The 19668-nt window shown below is 47.6% G+C and overlaps 1 protein-coding gene across 1 annotated transcript; it reads left to right on the top strand.

Moving 5' to 3' along the window:
• The first annotated feature begins 10258 nt into the window (after positions 1 to 10258).
• LOC119300246 lies at positions 10259 to 11910 on the top strand. The gene is made up of 3 exons (XM_037577271.1): positions 10259 to 10637; positions 10732 to 10894; positions 11692 to 11910. Exons 1-3 carry the CDS (start codon positions 10341 to 10343, stop codon positions 11778 to 11780), a joined length of 549 nt encoding a protein of 182 aa, XP_037433168.1. The 5' UTR covers positions 10259 to 10340; the 3' UTR covers positions 11781 to 11910.
• The last annotated feature ends 7758 nt before the right edge of the window (positions 11911 to 19668 follow it).

Raw genomic sequence — 19668 nt, 5'->3', positions numbered from 1 at the left:
ATCTACTGACAATTCTTCGAAAAGTGACATCACGCCATGGTTCGACTTTTATTCGAACCATATTCTACAACCTGCTTCCGCACACATCGCGAGGCTGTTTCTTTGGCACGTCTTTTCAAAGCAGAGATTGTGTCCCCTTATCACGGGATCTCCATCAATGCGGGTATGGGTAAACCAACCAGCGCCATTAATCGAGGCGCCTAGAAAAATAAGAGATTTCGAGAGGCAAGTGGGGAGGCGCACATTCACATCGCCCTTATAATGGGGCAGAAATCTCTCATTTTCACCCACGCCTTCTTCTTCCTTCGCTCATCCGTTCTCGCACCCTCGAGCTCCAGCGCCCAAGTTCACACCTTCTCCGTAAGACCGCAGCATGTCCGGAGCGGGAGGCAAGTGGATGGCCTCCTCTGTCATAGAAGAGAACATTACCAAGCTTCGGGAAGCCGGATACCCGGCCGCTAATATCGCGCACAGGCTTCCAACAGAGGGACAGATTACCCCTACCTTGAAGTCTCGGGAGAGAGTGGTATTTCTCCCTCATTTCGTCCGTGGACTAGGGTTTCCACTCCACCCTTTCTTCCGCGGGCTCATGTACTACTACGGGCTAGATTTTCATGACCTGGCCCCGAATTTCGTCCTCAACATCTCGGCGTTCATCGTCGTGTGCGATGCCTTCCTCTGCATCAAGCCTCACTTCGGCCTGTGGTTGAAAATCTTTTGCGTGAAGATCGTGAGCGGCCAACAGGTGGATTGCAGATGTGCCATGGTGGGCAAAATGCCCAACGTTTATATGGCTCGATGGCTCCTTCGTGGAGTCCATAAAGGGGTGGTAATCAGGGTGGTTCTACATCACCGAGCCGCGCGACGCCAACTGGGTGGCGGCCCCCAAATTCAGATCCGGAATCCCCACGTGGCTCACCTCCTGGGAGAAGAAGGGCCTGGCCTGGGGCGAACCCACGGAGCTAGCCGGACTCGAGACCTGCCTCAAAAGTATGAGGGACAAGAAGATCAATCTTGTCAACGTGGTCCAGGTTATGCTCATTCGTCGGATTCTCACGTGTCAAAGACGGGCGTTTGATATGTGGGAGTTCGACCCAGCCGAACACCAGATGCTGCTAGAGCTCTTCGACACTAATAAGGCGCTACAGCTAACGTATAGCAGTAGCACTTGTTGTCCCACGCTACTGCTATACATGAATAGCTGTAGCGCTGTTTATAAAAGGGCGTTGCTGATATTATCTATGGCGATGTTTACCGGAAAGCGCTACTGGTAATGCGGCGCTACTGCTAAGTTTTCCCCCTCGCTACTACTAGTTTTATTAGTTTTTTTCCTGCATATTTGTTTTTGTATTTGTTTTGTATTTGAATAGGCTTTATACAATAATCTTTAGCATATCATACACATACAAATGTAATCATAGCATATACATACAATTAGTCTCATCAAATCATGTCATCATCATAATCATCATCCAACACAAAGTGGTATCTCGTCATCATCTCGAAAATAGCGATACAAGTCTCAATTACTTGCAAATACATCTTCATCCATCTAAACAATGGTATATGCGAGAAGAGCTATCACTTTGAGTACATGAGTTCGTATCCCTCTCTTGCATTAGCGTGGACCTAAACTAACTACTGCCTGTCGCTCGGAAACCGAAAACCGGTACACCTGGGCCCGATAGTCCGTCCACTTGTCGTATATATACTCCTAGTGTAGCACTTATTCACCATCGATGATCAATGCACCTGCATCGTCACATGAGTCAATGATATGCAACATATATAGTTGAGCAACAGAAAGAGACAGACTTGCCAAAAATAGAAACAACATATCATAAGCATAAATAACAAAGTTCATCGTACCCCAAAATGCCCTAACTAGAGTGATTTTCGCTAGTCGAGGAGGAGGATGGTTTAATTACATCACAAATAAAGTTTCACCGTGCATAACTCAAAGTTTTGTCATACAGAAAGTATGGACTAAACGGACACATTGTCATATATCGACAATCACTCCAACATGTCGTTTCATCCATCCATGTCAGGGAGATAGTCCCCGAGCCTAGTGAAAGGCTTCAGGTCGAGACGCTGAGCGACTACCCATGTTCGGACCTCTTCCCGCTACATTTGTCCTTCGTAGAACATCCCTGTTTTTCCGACGACCTCCTTCATGATGATTTGGGCAAGTTCACGCTGGATGTGATAGAACTCGACTCGAAGTCGATGATCCTCGATATCTCCTACGTTCTTTGCCCATTGCAGAATATGGGCATCGCCGGATCTAGGTGACATGCGAAGGTTCTGGTGATCCCGTCTATACTCCAGCATGTGGTGTAGGACATATAATCCATCATTAAGACAATTGTTCGGTTGCTGGATGCAGCAGAAGTCGGTCTTATGGACGAAGGCGACCCTGTCGCCCCTTCTCTTCTTGTCCCTGATCTCTCCACCCCTTGCTTGGTAGTAAAACATAGCACTGTCGAGAACATCCTTGATGTGGGTGTAATCCTTTTTGTGATTGTTCTTCGAAAAGTCCAAGTAAAGAGCGTGGGAGAATCGGGGGTATAGGATGATGAGGATGGCGCGCCCGTCGCTGCGCAAAATAAGTACACCTCAAATTACTTAGCCTCCACCGTGCAAATGAATGATTAAGATTGAAGGAAGGATAGCAGCGCGGATGACTTATAAGGGATGATATGGCACGAGAATCGCCCCCTTGTCCTTATTGGCGAGCATGAAATTGACGATGTATTCCCTCGCGTATACACGATGCTCTGCGCAGACTCCCAAGAAGCCCTCATGCATGTAGTACGGGTCAGCGACACAGATATGAGATATCTGCTCAAACCCGATGATGTAGTTCATGTGCAAGGCATAAACGCGGACAAACGTAAAATCCAGCTTCTTCACGTGAAACATGTCGAATATGTAATAAAATCGGAGGAAGAACTTATCCGTGGGGAAGCTGTCGACATACGACATTTGCCGCGGAACGTTAACCACGTAGAGTGGGTATCCTGGATCTGTCGAGGCGATGAGGCCTTTCTCTACCCGCAGCACATCGTCATGAAGTCTCCTTAGATCACCGAATCTGGCCTGTAGCGCTGTTGCAGGTAGGATTGGTTGACCGGGGATATGCCATTTATCCGCATCGGGGATATCTATACGGTCCTGAAGCCGAGGCTGCTGAGGCGGCTGGATCATAGAATCAACTTTTTTCCCTTTCCTCGCTCTCTTCCTAGACTTCTTTACTACCGGAAGGTCGTCCATAATACGTTGAGACGGCAATTCAGGCACCGACTCATGACGCTCAAACCCTGAGGAGGCGCCAGTATAGACACACTGTTTAGCACTACCGTCATCCTCATCCTCATGCATGGCGACATCATCAGCGACTAATGGAGCCTCCTCCTTACCCCGTCCGCTATCACCCAACCCGACACCCGATGCTAATTGGGTAGGTGGGGTGTTGATGTTCATACCTTGCTGAGGCTGCATGCTCGTGGGTGTGCTCCCGACCGCCTCCAGACGAAGCAGACTCTTTGGCCACAACAGGACCCACCCATTTCAACAATCACCAAGCCGCCACGGTGTCTCCTCGTCATCCACCAATAGTATTGGAGGAGGCAAATTCTCGTGGCCCGGTTCGACACTGGCCACAGAAACCTTGAAGACGTTCGACGGGATCGGCCGGCTGTGGAACAATGGTTCCTTCAGCTCCATTATCGTCGCCTTCCCCACGTCCACCTTCTGGTCGCCGATGGTGTACAATATGGTGCACGGGGTTTCGCCGGCCTGCAAAGAAAAGCCTGCGACGTGAGACATCCGAAAGGCAACGAAAATGGGAGATTATACATTTATATTGAAAGGGGCCGGTGTGACAGATACCGTGAGGGCGTCGAGCTCAGCCAAAGACGAAGCACCACCGAGCATGTCCGGTGCGGGAGCCGGTGCAGGAGCAGGTGCGAGAGCCGGTGCGGGAGCAGGTGCTCCCAAGAAGTCAGCAAGGGGAAAGTCCTCTGCATATTTTTCTGGATTTTGCCTTGTCCAAGTGAAAATGCCCGTCACCAAGGAAGTAGACAAATCTGCAACCACCTGTTTTGCGGCAGCTACCGCTATTGCGACTTTCTGATATGATTTCTTCTCAACCGCAATCTCAACCTTCTTGTCGATGTTTTCTTCAGTTAACCTCCGTCTTTCCTTTCTCTCCTCCGTGGTCTCACGGTAGTACTTCTTCAAGGTGGCGCCGTCTCCCACACCGTGCACGCGTCCATACGATGGTCGAGCGTCCATACACCGGTTGAATGGAGTGTCCCACTTGGGCCTCGCCAATGCATCAGACGGCAAGTCGCTTTCGGCCGCAATCCGGTGCTGCTCTCTCTGCAAAAGGCACAAGGATCGTTTACAAATATGACTAACGTGTGCAGTCGAATTGATCAGAAACCTTCTTCACTGGGTACCAACGGTGTAATGACCGGTGTCATGAACTCCGTAATGACCGGTGTTGTCTCGTAAACCTTCTTCACTGGGTACCAACGGTGCCGGGCCCTCAGGACGTCACGCTCCTGCGGGATGGTGAAATCCACCAAGGGGTCTGGGATGCCCAGACTCGCGGCTTCAGCGTCCTCCTTGGCACATTTGGACCTCTTACCCCCGTAACCACGACTTCCCAGGTGGTGGCTCCCAATGTTCCTCTCTTGAAGCCCCTTCATGTACTTAGACTTTTTTTTGGCAACTTCGGCCTTGTAAGCCTCCTTGAATATTTGAAACTGCTCTTCCGTGATTGTCGGATTATCCTTTACAATCTCGGAGTAGGGTCATGGCATGTTTGTTTATCTTCTTCATTGCCGGGTCCTCGTCTGGATCTTCATAATCCTTCTCATTCCGGCCCGGGAACAAGACTATCTGGTGAAACTTCTTTAGGAGGCAGCTCCTCATATTTTCTATCTTCTGTAGTTTCTGATCGTTGATGGTGGCGGTTGTCCGTACGATGCAGCCTATTTGATTGTCGTAGCATCGACGCACTTCCTCGGGTGCCTTTGGCTCAAAAATGCCATCGTCCACCTCCGTGACCACCAGTCTAGTAGTCCTGAGTTTGTTAGGAAGCCGTTGCCTCTTTGCTTTCGGTTCTGCACTGGCTCCGCTCCTCGAGGCAGCACCGGTCTCAGTCTCAGCGCCGGTCTCGATGCCGGTCTAAGTCTCAGCGCCGGTCTCAGTCTCAGCACCAGTCTGCGTGTCGGTCTTAGTCCCCGATGCCACCGGTGGGCCCAGCAACAACATCGGTTGATCGTCGGTAAGGCTAAAAAATTCGTCTACCGCCCGGTAGACGTTGTCGCAATCTCCAGAACCATGTCCTTCATCGTTGCTAGCCATGTTTCCTATGATTAAATCCAGTCAATTAATTCTAAACCTAATAAAATGAATAATGACATAAAAAAAGGCCTATTGTTTTGCAGGAATGTTGACTCCTTCCTGGTGCGGCAAATCCCGGGCACTCGATATGTCCTAGTTTGTAGCACAAGTCATGCCGAAATCCACGGAAAATTTCGGCATGACTTTTGCTAAAAAGTGGACAAATCGAGAACCTGAAATTTGCCGGAACAGGAATGAATCAACATTCCGGCAAAGCATAGGCCATTCAGCATCATTCCCTTGAAACAGAGTTCAAATATCCCTCTTCGACAACGCAACACATGTCCAAATATACACAAGCAACCACATGTCCAAATTTCACAAGCTAATTCAAAAACAAAGTGTAGAAGAATATTCATTTAACTACTAATAGAACAAAATTCACTTAACTTTAGTGCTCTATAATGATGAAAGGAAAAAAATTCAGGTAACTATTAATTTCATTCATTTAGGCTATTCATTTAACATCACCTAATTAACCTACTGTACAACTACTACTAGCAGCACTACTAACCTAATTAACCTAGCAAAACTCTAGTGCCCTACCTGAAAAATATCTAATTAACATCTACTAGTACCACTATTGCCCTAACCTAATTAACATCTACTAGTATCACTATATACTATACAAGCAATATCTACCCTAATTAAACCCTACTGCCCTAACTAAATTTTGTTGTAAACCAAATTTTTTGATCTAAACTAATTTTTGCTCTAACATCTACTACTTAACATCCTTTGCTCTAAACTAAATTTTTTGCTACAAACAAACTTTTGCTCTACTAATTTTTTCTCTAAAATGCAGAGAAAGAGGAGTCGGGGGGAGGGGTGGGGGACTTACATAGAGGGGAGAGACGGCGGCAGGGAGGTGCTCGGTGACGGAGGCAGGGGCGGAGAGGGCGGCCTCGGGCACGGGCAACGGCGGTCCTGGGCGGGCTCGGGCGGCGGTGAGGTGGAGGGCGCCGACTGTGATGTCTAGGGCGGCCTCGGGCGGCGACGGTGAGGCTGAGGGCGGCCTCGGGCGGCGGCGGTGAGGATGACGGCGGCCTCGGAGGGAGATAGTGAGGTTGTGGGCGTCCACGCCGGCAGGAGACGGCGGTGAAGTCGGGCAACGGTGAATTGGGGAGACGGCGGCTAGGGCGAGGGATTTGGGGAAGAAGTGTGTTGGCCGGGGGGCGGGCGGGAACCGCTGTTTAAGTGAAACTTAACGGTAGCGCATTTCCGAAACGCGCTATAGCTAAGTTAGCTACAGCACGTTTAACCGCTACTGCTATTCCTTTCCCATTTTTTCCCTTTTTTCTTTTATTTTTCTTTACATTTTAGTTTTTTCCTTTCTCCTTTTTCTATTTCTTTCATTTTCATTTACTTTTCTACTTGTTTTTTTACTTTATTTTATTTCCGTTAGCAGCAGCGCCTTACACGTAAGCGCGCTACAGCTAAGGAGAGTAGCAGTAGCGCTGGGCCAGTATACGCGCTACTGCTAGGTTGGGCTAGCCATGTGCGCCCAGTTCAAACATAGCAGCAGCGCATTTCGCTTGTATGCGCTACTGCTAAAGTCATAGTAGTGGCGCAGTTTATTTACGCCCACTGCTACTAAGTAGCAGTAACGTTTGATTTTGTACAGCGCTACTGGTAACATTCTGTGTATAAGGTTTTCCCTAGTAGTGCAAGGTGGGACCAGCAGTGAGAGCTAAAGTGGCACTCGAAGAGGAGATACTCCAACGTCTCCTCAATTGGTAATCCACAAAGAAAGCAATCATGAACATCTCCAATATTGTAATGCTGTCGTTTTAGCATATTCGTGGTGTTGAGGCGGTTAGAGAGAAGCAGCCATCCGAAGACTTTTATTTTCATGGTTGACTTAGATTTCCAGATCCATCCAAAAGATTCATGTGCTTGAATTTCTCTGAAGTAGAATGTATAATATTGTTTTGTAGAGAAGTGGTTGGTGTCCCAAACATATGTCCACTTGTCAATCTCATTGGAGAGCTGGACCTCGGAAACTTCAAGCTGTAGCTGTCTCAATTCTGCATGCGCTTGAGGGGAAAGTGGTAGATGAAACGCCTCTTGTAGATTGGTGATGCCCAAAAATTGTTGGACAGACAGATCCTCATTTTTGGCATATGAGAGAGCTCGAGGATATGATGCAACAAGTATCTCCTCTCTCCACATGTCTTTCCAAAAGAAAAAATTTTCACCATTCCCCAGGCTCACCTTTGAGATACCTTGGTAAGTTGGTATTAGCTTGATCACATCTCTCCACCAGAATGACCCACATGGGTCACACGCATGTGGGATTTGGTCTGTGTAGTAAGTGTCCCAAATCAATTGCACCCATGGTGTGTCCCATTTATTGTAAAACTTGTGGAGGTATTTAAGCAGCAGGGCATCACCTTGGACACGTAGATTTAACACTCCCAAGCCACCACTGGCCTTGGGTCGGCACACCATTTCCCAGGAAGCCAGGGAGTTAATTTTGTCGCCCTGATACGTTTTTTTGATCCACAAGCATTTCCTTCGTATTTTGTCCAGTAACTCAATGATCTTTGTTGGCATTCTCAAAGTACAGATGGCAAAGATAATGAGCGATGTAATGACCGAGTTGAGAAGCGATAGTTTGCCGCCGTAAGAAACCATGTTGAGGGTGGCAGATAAGCGTCGTTCGAGTGAGCAAACCAGGGGCATAAGTTCTTGGACAGAGGGCCGAGTAGTGCCAAGCGGTAGCCCAAGGTAAGTGAATGGCATTTTCCCCACGACACAGCCAATGATATTAGCAATGTCATTGCTCTTTGCAGCACCACAATTGATTGGGATAAGAGTAGATTTGCGGAAGTTTATTCTAAGTCCAACAGAGGAGGCATAGTCAGTTAATATATTCTTGACAATCTGAGCTTGTTGCATGCATGCTGGAATGACTAAGATAGTGTCACTGGCGTACTGGATCACAGGATACTCCTTTTGGTTTGTTGAATGAAATGGTAGGCGTATAAGATTTTGCTGGAAGACATCGTTAATGGCAGCTTAACGAAGATCGGCTGCAAGTACAAAAATTAGCAGAGAGAGGGGGTCGCCATGTCGTACTCCACATTGGCAAAGGAATTGCTGACTAGGTGTTCCATTAAGTAACACAGATGATTTATCTGAGGAAAAGATGCATCGAATCCAGCTTATCCATTTTTCATTGAACCCCATGCTCTTCATAATGTCAATCATGGCCTCGTGTTCGATCGTATCAAATGCCTTGGCAAAGTCTAGTTTTAGGAGCATAATTTCCTGTTTGGATTGTTGACATTGATAAATATATTCGTATGCCCAGGCAAGGCAGTCTTGAATGGTTCTTCCGTTGAGAAAACCATACTGGTTACGATGCACAATCTTGATTATAATTTTTTGTAAGCGATTGGCCAGGATTTTTGTGATGACCTTAAGACAACAGTTCAAGAGCGTGATTGGTCTATAATCATTGATCGTTTCGGGAGAGCTGATTTTTGGAATGAGTGTGATGAAGCCATCGTTAATGCTCTCAAGTGAAAGGTTGCCCGAGTGAAATTGATGGCAGAGCTTGTAGAAGTCCTCCTTAATTATGGGCCAGCATTTCTTGGGAAACACACCCGTGAAACCATCCGGGCCAGGTGCTCTGTCCGCAGGCATCTTTTTAATTACTTTGTCAATTTCTTCATTTGAAAAGGGGACAGTGAGAGCATCTGGACCTTGGCATTTCTTGATGATTCTATGTAACTCAAATTTCATGGCGTGTCCAGATGAAGAGCCCATTCTTTCTTTGAAAGTTCGGAAGATGATTGACTCTTTCCCTGTGTGATCTTTAACAACAATCCCATCAGCAGTAGTTAGGGATGCAACATTTTTCTTTCTGTACCTTTCCGAAGCCATTGCCTGGAAAAATTTTGATGGTTCGTCCCCAAATTTAACCCACCGTATGGTGCATCGTTTTTTCCAGTAGAGTTGTTGGTATCTGAGCAATCGGAGAATATGGTTCTTGAGGATTTTTCTGAAGTTAATCTCCGGGAGAGTTAAGGCAAGGTTATTTTCCAATTCATCAATCTCGCAAAGAGCTCTATTAGAATTTTCAATTGCCACAGAGAGTTTGGAGATTCCTTTGCTCCATTGTTTAAGATCTCTACGTAGAGTTTTAAGTTTACGACAGAGACTTGTGGCCGCATTTGTGGAAGTGACAAGCGGCGAGGGGGATACGTCCGGATTTGTAACAAGTGGCGATGATAGAAAGATAGTGTTTTTTGAAGGGAGAAAGACAGTGTTACCACCGCTATCTTGTTTATATATGGAGAAGGTGAGAGTGTGTGAATAGAGCAACCCTAGCAAGCAAGCGCGGAGGCTGAAGCCTATATATACGTAGTGGGGTAGTTTTACTTTTTCACTCCATCAAAACAATCGTTTAAAATTATGTACGTGCCAGGTCGCCGTTTTTTCCTTTTTAGTTGTCGATTGTTTTTTCAGATAGCTACCTGCTTATTCCAAGTGGTGTTACGGTGTGCCAGGTCGCACTTTGTATCGTTCATGTCTGGTACAAGTCCCTCCATTAAAACAACAACCACCCCCTCGTAAAAATTGTGAACAAGCCCACAGCTAAAATTATCGGAAACGTGGGCTGCACTAACATGCATTATTATTTATATTTTCTACTCCCTCGTTCCTAAATATAATTCTTTATAGAGTCCATAAGAAACGAGGCAGTTGTCTCCTGTGTTGGATTTGCACGGATGGCTAAGATTGAATGGGCGAGTGGGTCGATCCGTGGTGGGACCCGACTCACCAATCACAGGCTCCTCCCTCGTATGCCAATTCATCAAGCAAAAGAAAACAGAGAGACGGGATCCCAGTCCCTACCCAACCCTTCCCAAATCGGCGCAACTCCCACCCACGCCGCCAATGCATCTCCGGTGATGGCGACGGCGACGGCTGGTCCCGCGCCCACGTTCTTACACCCCAAGATGCAGCGGCTCGTCTCCTCTCCTCTCCGGTCTCCGCGGAGGAGCCACCCTGGTCGGGCAGCAGAGAGGATCGCCGCCGGCTGGATCCTTTCTCTTCTCGACGGCCAAGCACCACCGGTTGGAGCCCGTCTCATCCCCCCTCTGGTCGCCGTGCAGCACGTTCGGGTCCAACCTCCCTCCCCCTCGACGGCGCCCGAAACCCTAGCTACCCCCTCTCTTCCACCCATGACCATGGCGAGCCCGCACAAGGTGCAGCAGGGCAGATCTTTCCTCCCCCTGTTTCTTCTTCTACCGATGGTGTTCTTCCTCTCCGCATCTGATGCGTGCGTGCGTGCGTCTGCAGGCACTTTCTTCCCATCTCATCTCCCCGCGTGAAGGAAGGGGCCATGGGGAGATAAGTTTCTGCAGGTACCTATTCAAGAGGAGGGCCATGGAGAAGCCCCGACGCCATGGAAGAAATCTCACTTCCTCGATTCAGTCCAGGGAGACGACGCTGCTGCTGTTCGGTTGAGCCATTTTTCCTCTCCCCGATTTCAACATGGACACCTGCATTTTCTCCTCGGCTACTTCAATTCGCTGCTGCAATGCCTGATGAGAGTTAGATAGATATTGGCATCTATGTGCTCCTTGCTTGCATTCAGAAATTAAATCTATTTCCTCTACTGGATAGTCTTGTGATCTCCTCTGCTGCAAAAAGTCTTGCCTCTGCTTGCATTCACTCTGCTAATATGTATTAGATGGTCATGTGTTTGTCCAACAATGCCTGCAAGTCTCGCGTTTGTTTTACCCAAGCAGCAACTTGTCGATGCTCTACTCTAGAATAAAGCCATTGCAACCCCTATAAAAGGAGTAGTCCTCCAACCCGGGGCGACTTTCCCATATTCCGAATTCAAGGGTTTCAGTAAACTACCCGCACCAGTTCATTTTGGCGGAGTGCGGGTTGATTTCTATTAACTATAGGGGGCTTTCTGCAAGATTTACTAGGCCGGAGCGCGTGGCCGGGCTCAGTTCATCTAGCTCGGGCTTTAGTCCTTTTAGTACCACCTCGCGTATATGTTTTAAATTCAAACTGAAAGCATAAAATTACGGAAAGAAGCGTATTATGACGGTGGACCCAAGGAGTCAATCCGTGCTTTATTATTATTAGGAAAAGATATATATATATATAGACAAAAGCAAAGATATAAAGTTTCGCTGGCGCGGCTGCTATCACAAACGCTCATTCGTGTGGGATGTGGCCCCTCCTCTTACCTCATTTGCATTTCCATGTAATATTTCATTTGATGCTTATTTCCTCTTATAGAGAAAGTTGGACCATGCTACCTGCGAGACAGCAGCAGCCAAGACGCCAGTCCAGGAGGAAGGGACCACCCGTGTTCGGCCCGAGACTGACGTGGAGAACTGTTGAGCTAAGGTTCGAACCTTTACTTTCCATGCCAGTTTTTCCCTCATTACTTGGTTTCAGGACGGCCAGTGCTGTGTGATGTTGTCGATCTACTCCTATCTTTTTTCAAAAATTGCATCCTTAAAATAAAAGGCAGCCGAATCACTGTTGCCCAGCCGTGGTGCGTGATGTTGTTGATTTTGCCGATCCACTTCTTCGTGTGCATATGTCGATGCAGACAGACGCGATTCGCTACTGGATAGTGCAGCCAGAGCACGGGAAAGGAGATCTCCCCTGGCCATGTATGATGCTTCCCCCTATTCCTGGTCTAAATGTCATGGATTGCCAACGGTAAGGTTCAGAAACACGTCCGTGCGCTATTGATACGCACACAGTCCCTAATTCGGGCACGTATGGCCACTAGTGTCGTCTGTATGTGCTGTTCAGACGCTGACGCGTGAGTTCGCGTGCCCTGGTTTCACAGCAGCCCTGCCTCCCTCCCCAGCCAGCCACCTTCTCCTCATCTCATATCCTTCCGTCAGCGGTCATGACGACGTGCAGGCGACCCATGCTGCTCCTGGAGCCGCGCTACTCCTCCCTGGCCCCCGGAGTTAGATCCGCCAAGGCAGCCGACGGGCACCAGCATCGCGCCCTTCTCACCGTGGTAGGCCCAACTCCTCCACACGATGGCCTCCTCCATCAAGGTTGCCGAGCTCCCTCTCCTCTTCAGCGGGCCTCGAGGTTGACATTACTAAAGAATTGTGTGATTGGTACTGTGTACGTATGATGGTAATTTGAAAGTTTGAATGTGTTTTCTGTGTGCACTGATGATTTTGTTGTGTGTAAGTTCAGTTACTTCTAGACTTGCTCCTCCTACTGTGCCTCGCTTCCAATTCTCCACTTCGGCCTGATCCGGTTCATTTATATACTGTGGCTGCTTCCTGGGAGGTTGGGAGTGGGGTATCGCGTATCTCCACTTCTCCGGCCGTTCGTTGCCGAGGTTTGCTTCTTGAAGCTGCATGTGAGAGAGTTAGAATTTGATTTCTTTTCTGTCAAAACTAATTAGGCCTACGGCTTCAGTGGAATGGTAGCAGACTGATTGATGCTTTAAATCTCTTCCTGCGGATGTCTCCGTAGCTTATCTAGTAGTTCCATGTTTGGCCATGAGATCAATGACAAAAAAACTGCTTCTGTTCTCGGTAAAATATAGTTCTGAAGCATAGTACCATGTCTCCATACTTCTGTCAAATGTTGAGTGTAGAGTAAGAAAATAAAGGTAACGTGGTGCTCATGACCTATTTACTGTTTGGCCTGGGAGAGTTTGCAATTCACTTCATGAGAAAATAGAAGTGCACCATACTTGTTCAATAGCATCGGTGGCAGTAAAAGTGTAATTCAGTTTGCAATTGTTTTTGTGAAGCATTCTCCCTTGGCTAGATTAAAACAGATATGTCCCAGGTTTACTCCCTAGCTTGGAAGGCCCCAGTAGTAGCTTAGGTGGCAAATACAACGAGCCATTTCAGAAAAAAAGTGGCACATAAGTTTTTGAACGGATGAAGATAATTGTATCAGACTAAGAGCATCTCCAACAGCCGCGCTTCGCGCCACGCGTTAAAAATTAGTTTGCCGCGCGCCGTTCGGCTAGTTTTGCGCGGCCGCCGGCGCTGGCTCCAACAGTCGCGCTAAAATGCAGCGCGCGACTCGCACAAACAACATATACATTTCAAATAGAAGCAAAAATGATCAAATAAATCAACAATAAATAGTTCAATTTCGTCATTATTACAACCCAAACAAATAGTTTATTGTTCAGTACAACAAATACTGCAATAAACACAACAAATAGTTCATGAACAATACAATGTCGAAAGCAGAAGTCATGCTCTTTGTCGTCCATGCCATGCCCACCACTCCTCAATGAGATCCTTCTGAAGATCATTGTGTGCTGCGGGACTCCGAATTACATGGTAGGAGGAAACAAAACAGGCCACCCTTTCAGCCCTCCGTCGCACTCGCACCGGATGTCCCAAGAGCTCATACTGTGAGTAGTCTAAATCTTGGCCACACTTATTCTCGATGATCATGTTGTGCATGATCACACAAGCATGCATGATGTACCAAAGCATTTTTTGATCCAAAAATCTAGCCAGTCCTCCCACAATAGCAAATTGGGCTTGCAAAATCCCAAAAGCTCTCTCCACATCTTTTCTAGCCGCCACCTGAGCATTGTGTAATCAAGATTTTTCTTACCTTCCAGCTTTTTCAATGGTTCACGAAGGTTTGCCACTCTGGATAGATGCCATCCGCTAGATAATAGCCATAGTTGTACGTACGACCATTTGCTACAAACTGCACCGGTGGCAACTCACCGTTTGCAATATTATTCATCAGTGGTGACCGGTTGACAACATTGATGTCATTCAAAGATCCAGGCATTCCAAAGAATGCATGCCAAATCCAAGTCTCCTGATCGGCCACCGCTTCAAGGATTATAGCCGAACCCTTTTTTGGCCGTGGAATTGCCCATGCCATGCCTTTGGACAATTCTTCCAACTCCAATGCATGCAATCTATTGAGCCAAGCATGCCAGGAAAGTAACGAGCTTTGTTCATCGTCAATAGCCTAGCGAGTCTTCATCACTGGGACGTCTCAAATACTCCTCGCCAAACGTTTACACAATTCCCATTTCAAAGCGCTTGACACACATGATGGCTTGGCACTCACCCATAGCCAAGTGATCATCAACTAGATCAGCCGGGATACCGTATGCCAACATAAGCAAACAGATTGTCACCTTCTGAAAGGTGCTATGCCCGAGCTCTCCGGCGGCATTCCTCCTTTCCTAAAAAAACTTGTCATGGCTCGCTAGTTTCTCTGCAATGCGCCTGAACAAGTCGGTGCTCATCCTGAACCGGCGATAGAAATAGTGCCTCATCAATCTTTTATGGGCATCAATCCTATCTGTCGAAATTTTCTGCCAACCCATAACCGAACCACCGTGCTTCGGTTTTTTATTGATATGCATAACTCTTCTTCGGAAGAAGCATACGAGGAACTCATCTACGATGTTCAATACTATGCTATAAAAACTACAATCAACATGCACCAAATTCATGAAGTTTGAGCAATACATACCTTGTAGGCGTTTTGTCGAACACCTTGCAGGCGCCGAGCGGCAGCGAGCGCTCGGGCGTTGTTCATCGGAGGACGGACGCGCGCGAGGGCTGGCGGGACTAGAGGTGGGGGGCGGAGAAGCCTCGGCGGCACGGGGATAGGCTGGGGAAGCACCGGAATGATCGACGGGGGCACGGGCGGCGGCGGCGGCGGCGCGGCTGGATGGGGGGTGAGAGTTAGAGAGCGAGCGTGCGAGAGTCCAGCGTGCGGGAGCGGGCGCAGCAAATAAGCGGTGCGTGATTGTGTTTCGGCCAGCGCGCTGAACTACATAAGCCGCGTGCACTGTTTTTGGGCGCCCGCTGGAGAAACTATACCGGCTGCGCTCGCGCTAAAACGTCCAATTTTTCGGCGCGGCGCTAGTTTGGCCCAGCTGTTGGAGATGCTCTAAAGAGCAACGCCGCTCCGCTTTTGCCTGGCAACCCCCGACGGCGGCACGGATACCGATGGAGATGTGGAGATGGCGGGCTCCCTACACACAGCCGGCGGATCCTCCCTGATTTGTCACGGCAATCACCCGATCTGACCGCGTCACAACGAACCACAAGTGTTGACCAAAGTGTTTCCAGTCGCCAGCAGCTAGCCGTCGAAAGTTTCCAATAGACTTGATTGCTTTGTTAGGCTAGTCATAGTGGGAGTAACTTAGGTTGTAACATGACACATCCAAAGACAAATTTGCTTATGTGGCATGAAATTAATGAGGGAAGATATGCTTGTGGTAACATAATATGTTACTTTAACATAACACACCCCGACAAAGGTATCTCAACAAATGAAATACTTACGCAAATAAATGTTAGAAGACCTAGAAAATTCTGGCGGGCCTTTCAACATGTTGCTTTCATTATTCTTCTTCTCCTTTTTAATTATTTTGACTCTAATTGATATGTTTGGACACAAACTCAAAGATATAAAGATGGGCATTGCACCGAGCTTCACGGCAATGCCATCCCAAAACCAATCACTCCACAACCCATACATTGTTGCCATGATTGCTAGATCATGCCATCCCACAAAGAAACCATGAAAACCTACGAAAAGAAATAAATAAGCATCCAAGTCATGCACATACACACACAACATGATGCATTCTTTGCATGCCTAGGAATGAATAGGAAACGACCAAAGACGGTGTGGTTAGTTGCGGGTCAATCGGGGCCACATTCCATTTTTTGGGAGACCCTCTTTAAGATGGGTCGCGACAAGCCTAAGTTCCTCCTTGAGCTTCATACACTAGTAGATAAAGGGCCTATTGTCCCGGTTCGTAAGGGCCATTTGTCCTGGTAATTGAACCGGGACTAAAGTGTCGGTACTAATGCCCTAGACCTTTAGTCCTGGTTCTTACACAAACCGGGACAGATGGGCCTACATGTGGCCGGTGCGGCGAGCCCAGGCAGTAGGCCCTTTGGTCCCAGTTGGTGGCACCAACCGGGACCAATAGGCATCTATGCGTCAGCATTTCAGGGGCTGGGGTTTTTGTTTTTGTTTTCGAAAGGGGGGGGGGTGGGTAGGTGGTTTGGGGGGGTTAATTTAGGTGGTTCATATATTGTGTTAGCTAGCTAATTAATAGAGAGATAAGTGTCCTCTCTTATCTCCGTGCTTGGTCGACGCTACGTACAATACGTATAGAGAGGACTAGACACGGTAGCTAGTAAGCAAATGAAGGAAACAGAAGATCGTCATGAACATATGCATACAGAGAGAAGTGATATCGACCACCTCTCCTTCTCTGAGAGATTGGTCGAACAACAAGTTCTCGTATATCTATCTGACGCTACTGGCTACATATATACAATATAATTATCTCTTACAATATAATCTCCTAATTCCAAATGAACTTAGGGTCCACATGGTCGAGAAAGAATGCCGCCAATTCCTCTTGAATTTCTCGCATACGATCTTGTGGTAGGAGTTCATCCCGCCTCCGAAATATCTAATTTGAAGAAGGGGGTCAATACATATATATGAATAAATGAAACTCAACACAAATGATGGTAATAAAATAAAATTGTGAATATTATTATTTACGCATTTCATATTGTTTGTCAGAGTATCCCCGCTCATAGGTCGTGTGGCGGATGGACTCGCAAATTTAGTATCCACAGAAATGATTCCCGGGTTCCTGCCACAACCACTTTACAAAAAATAGAGGTCAATCAAACTGATAAGCAAGCATGCTAAATGGTATTGATGAAACTAGTGCTTGAATCACTAGGAGATGCGCGGAACATGTTGCAATATTACTTACTTTCGGGTGTTTAAATTGCAGCTTCTTCGGCAGTTCCGGAGTTTTTGAGGTGAATTTTTCCAAACACTGCCATGCAAAGAAAACAATTACTTGATATCAGGAAATGAACAAAGTTGCCGATATGGTGCGATAATGATCGATTTAACTTACTTCTCTAGAATTTCAGTGATGTCCGCATACTCCTTGGGATCTTTCTGTTTCGAGTCTAAGGCGGTTACTAGTCCCTGTTCAAGCTTAATCTCTAGGAGAATATAGTGGAAGATGCAACCGCAAGCGCATAACTCATCAATTACATTACTATAACCTCGACTAATAAGGGAAACCGAATATGCACAAGACAGTAACACTCACTTGCATTCGTAAGGAAAGAGTCTTATAGCTTTGTTTTAATTTAATACAAACGATTGTAGCAACTTGGCCTCGGTATCTCTGGCGTGAAATTTAACCATATATGCATCTATGTGATTTGTGTTAACGAACCCAATATCACCGATTTGTCTTTTATTCAATTCGGCGATGTTCAACCTGCATAATATAGTGAGGATAATTAAAAATACATGCAATGAAAGAGCTGACGTATATATAGAGACTTAATGACAGAAGTAGTACTACTTACATGCAGTATCAAGTGACTGTTAATTTATCGATGGCATTTTGATTGAAACACGCGTAGAACTCCTCAAATGGAACTTTCAACAGTTCAATTCCAACGAGGTCATGCTCCTCTCTAACTCTCAGCGTCAAAATATTCCTCCCATTAGACTCTCTGCAGGTTTTCATGTACCAATCATGGAATCTTCGCATCATCGTTGTTAGAGATCTCTCATCTTTGACGAGAAGCTTCCCGTACTCGTATTAGTGTTCGTCCACCTCCAAGAAATCATAATGTACATTGTCGGGTAGGTAATCTCCAAGAATGTTATCACCGGGCACCATGCCTGGATCTTTAGCGACGATATCGCTAGACACCTGGACCGGGGGGAACGACTGGTTTGCTTGTTCGCCGAGCTGGGCAATTTTTTTCCAGCTCGTTGGTCTGCTTACCTTTGATCATTGACAGTACTTCCCGACCGCTCCGCTTCGATAATTGACTTTTTAATAATGCGCTCATAGTTTTCTTTTGCCGGAGACTTTGGTGGTTTCTTCAGGGCAGCCAGAGTACGCTTCGCTTTTACCGGATCTATCTTCTCCTCCGGACGTGGATGTTTCTTTGCTTTCCCCCCTTCAAAGAAGTTGTTCACTTCGGCTTGCATGATCTTCGTGTTTTTCTCCAGGCTCCTCTCGTATGGTAACTTCTCTGGAGTCTTCAGAGAAGGACCGCATCTGTATTGCCTCCAGCCTCTGGCTATACTGCTAGACGCCGGAGCAGATGGAGCGCATGCGGCTCTCTTTCCTTTCTTACGAGGCGGAGGAGAAGGACTACGACGTGCCGGAGCAGCCGGAGCGGCGGTTGGTATCTTCCGCCCTTGTTGACGAGGCGGAGAAGGAGGAGGCTGGCTGCTCGGGCACGCCGACGCAGGCGAAGGAGGCGGAGTGCCGCCATGCGACGGAGAAGGAGGCTGAGTGCCCTTATCACTTGCCGGAGGAGGAGGCGGAGGAGGAGGTGGAGTGCCCTGACTCGCCGGAGGAGGAGGAGGAGGCGGAGGCATCCAGTTCGGAAGGTTCATGAACTCCTTCCGCCATGGGCATGGAGTCTTCATAGAAGAACCCAGGCGAATCTCCCCTTCACCCGTAGGGTAGTCAAGCTCGAGGTCCTCAAATCCGTCCGTTATTTGATCCACCATCACCCTAGCATATCCTTCTGGAATCGACCGGCCGTGGTAGGTTGCGCTAGGTTCAGTAGGTAAAACAGAGCCAACAGCCACCTTGACTTTCAGTTTCATCCATTGCGTCATAAGGTGGCAATGTTGAGACTCCGTGATAGCATCCATGGGGTAGCTAGTAGGAGCCATGAAGACAGGCTCCTGCTGCTGAGTCTGCTCGGTGGAAGCCACACTGCTTCTCCGCTAAGATGGTGGGGTAGCTTCAGGGGAAGCTTCGGCAGGTCGTTTTCTACGATATGCTTCTCGTTCCTCTAGCCCTTGTACCCTAGCGTGCAGCGCCTGCAGTTGGCTATGCTCCACTTTCCTCCTCCTCTCCTGGCATTTGTAACCCCCTGCGTCCAGAAACCCAGCCTTCCATGGAACGGAGCCTAGCGTGCCTCGTGTCCGTCCAGGGTGCTCAGGATTCCCGAGGGCCATCGTGAGCTTGTCCTTCTCCCTGTCTGGAACGAATGTCCCTTGCTGCGCTTTCTCGATATACTCCTGAAGCCTCGTGACGGGTATTCGCAGTTGCTCGTCCGTCGAACCACACTTCCCTGATACAGGGTCCAAGGTTCCGCCAACCCCGAAGAACCATGTCCGGCAACGGTCTGGCCAGTTTAATGTCTCTAGTTCGACCCCTTTATCAATCAGGTCATTCTCAGCCTTGGCCCACAA

The sequence above is a fragment of the Triticum dicoccoides genome, chromosome 1B, assembly GCF_002162155.2.
Source record: "Triticum dicoccoides isolate Atlit2015 ecotype Zavitan chromosome 1B, WEW_v2.0, whole genome shotgun sequence".
NCBI lineage: Eukaryota > Viridiplantae > Streptophyta > Magnoliopsida > Poales > Poaceae > Triticum > Triticum dicoccoides.
The sequence above is the reverse complement of the archived record's forward strand: the minus strand, read 5'-3'. Positions and strand labels throughout refer to the sequence as shown.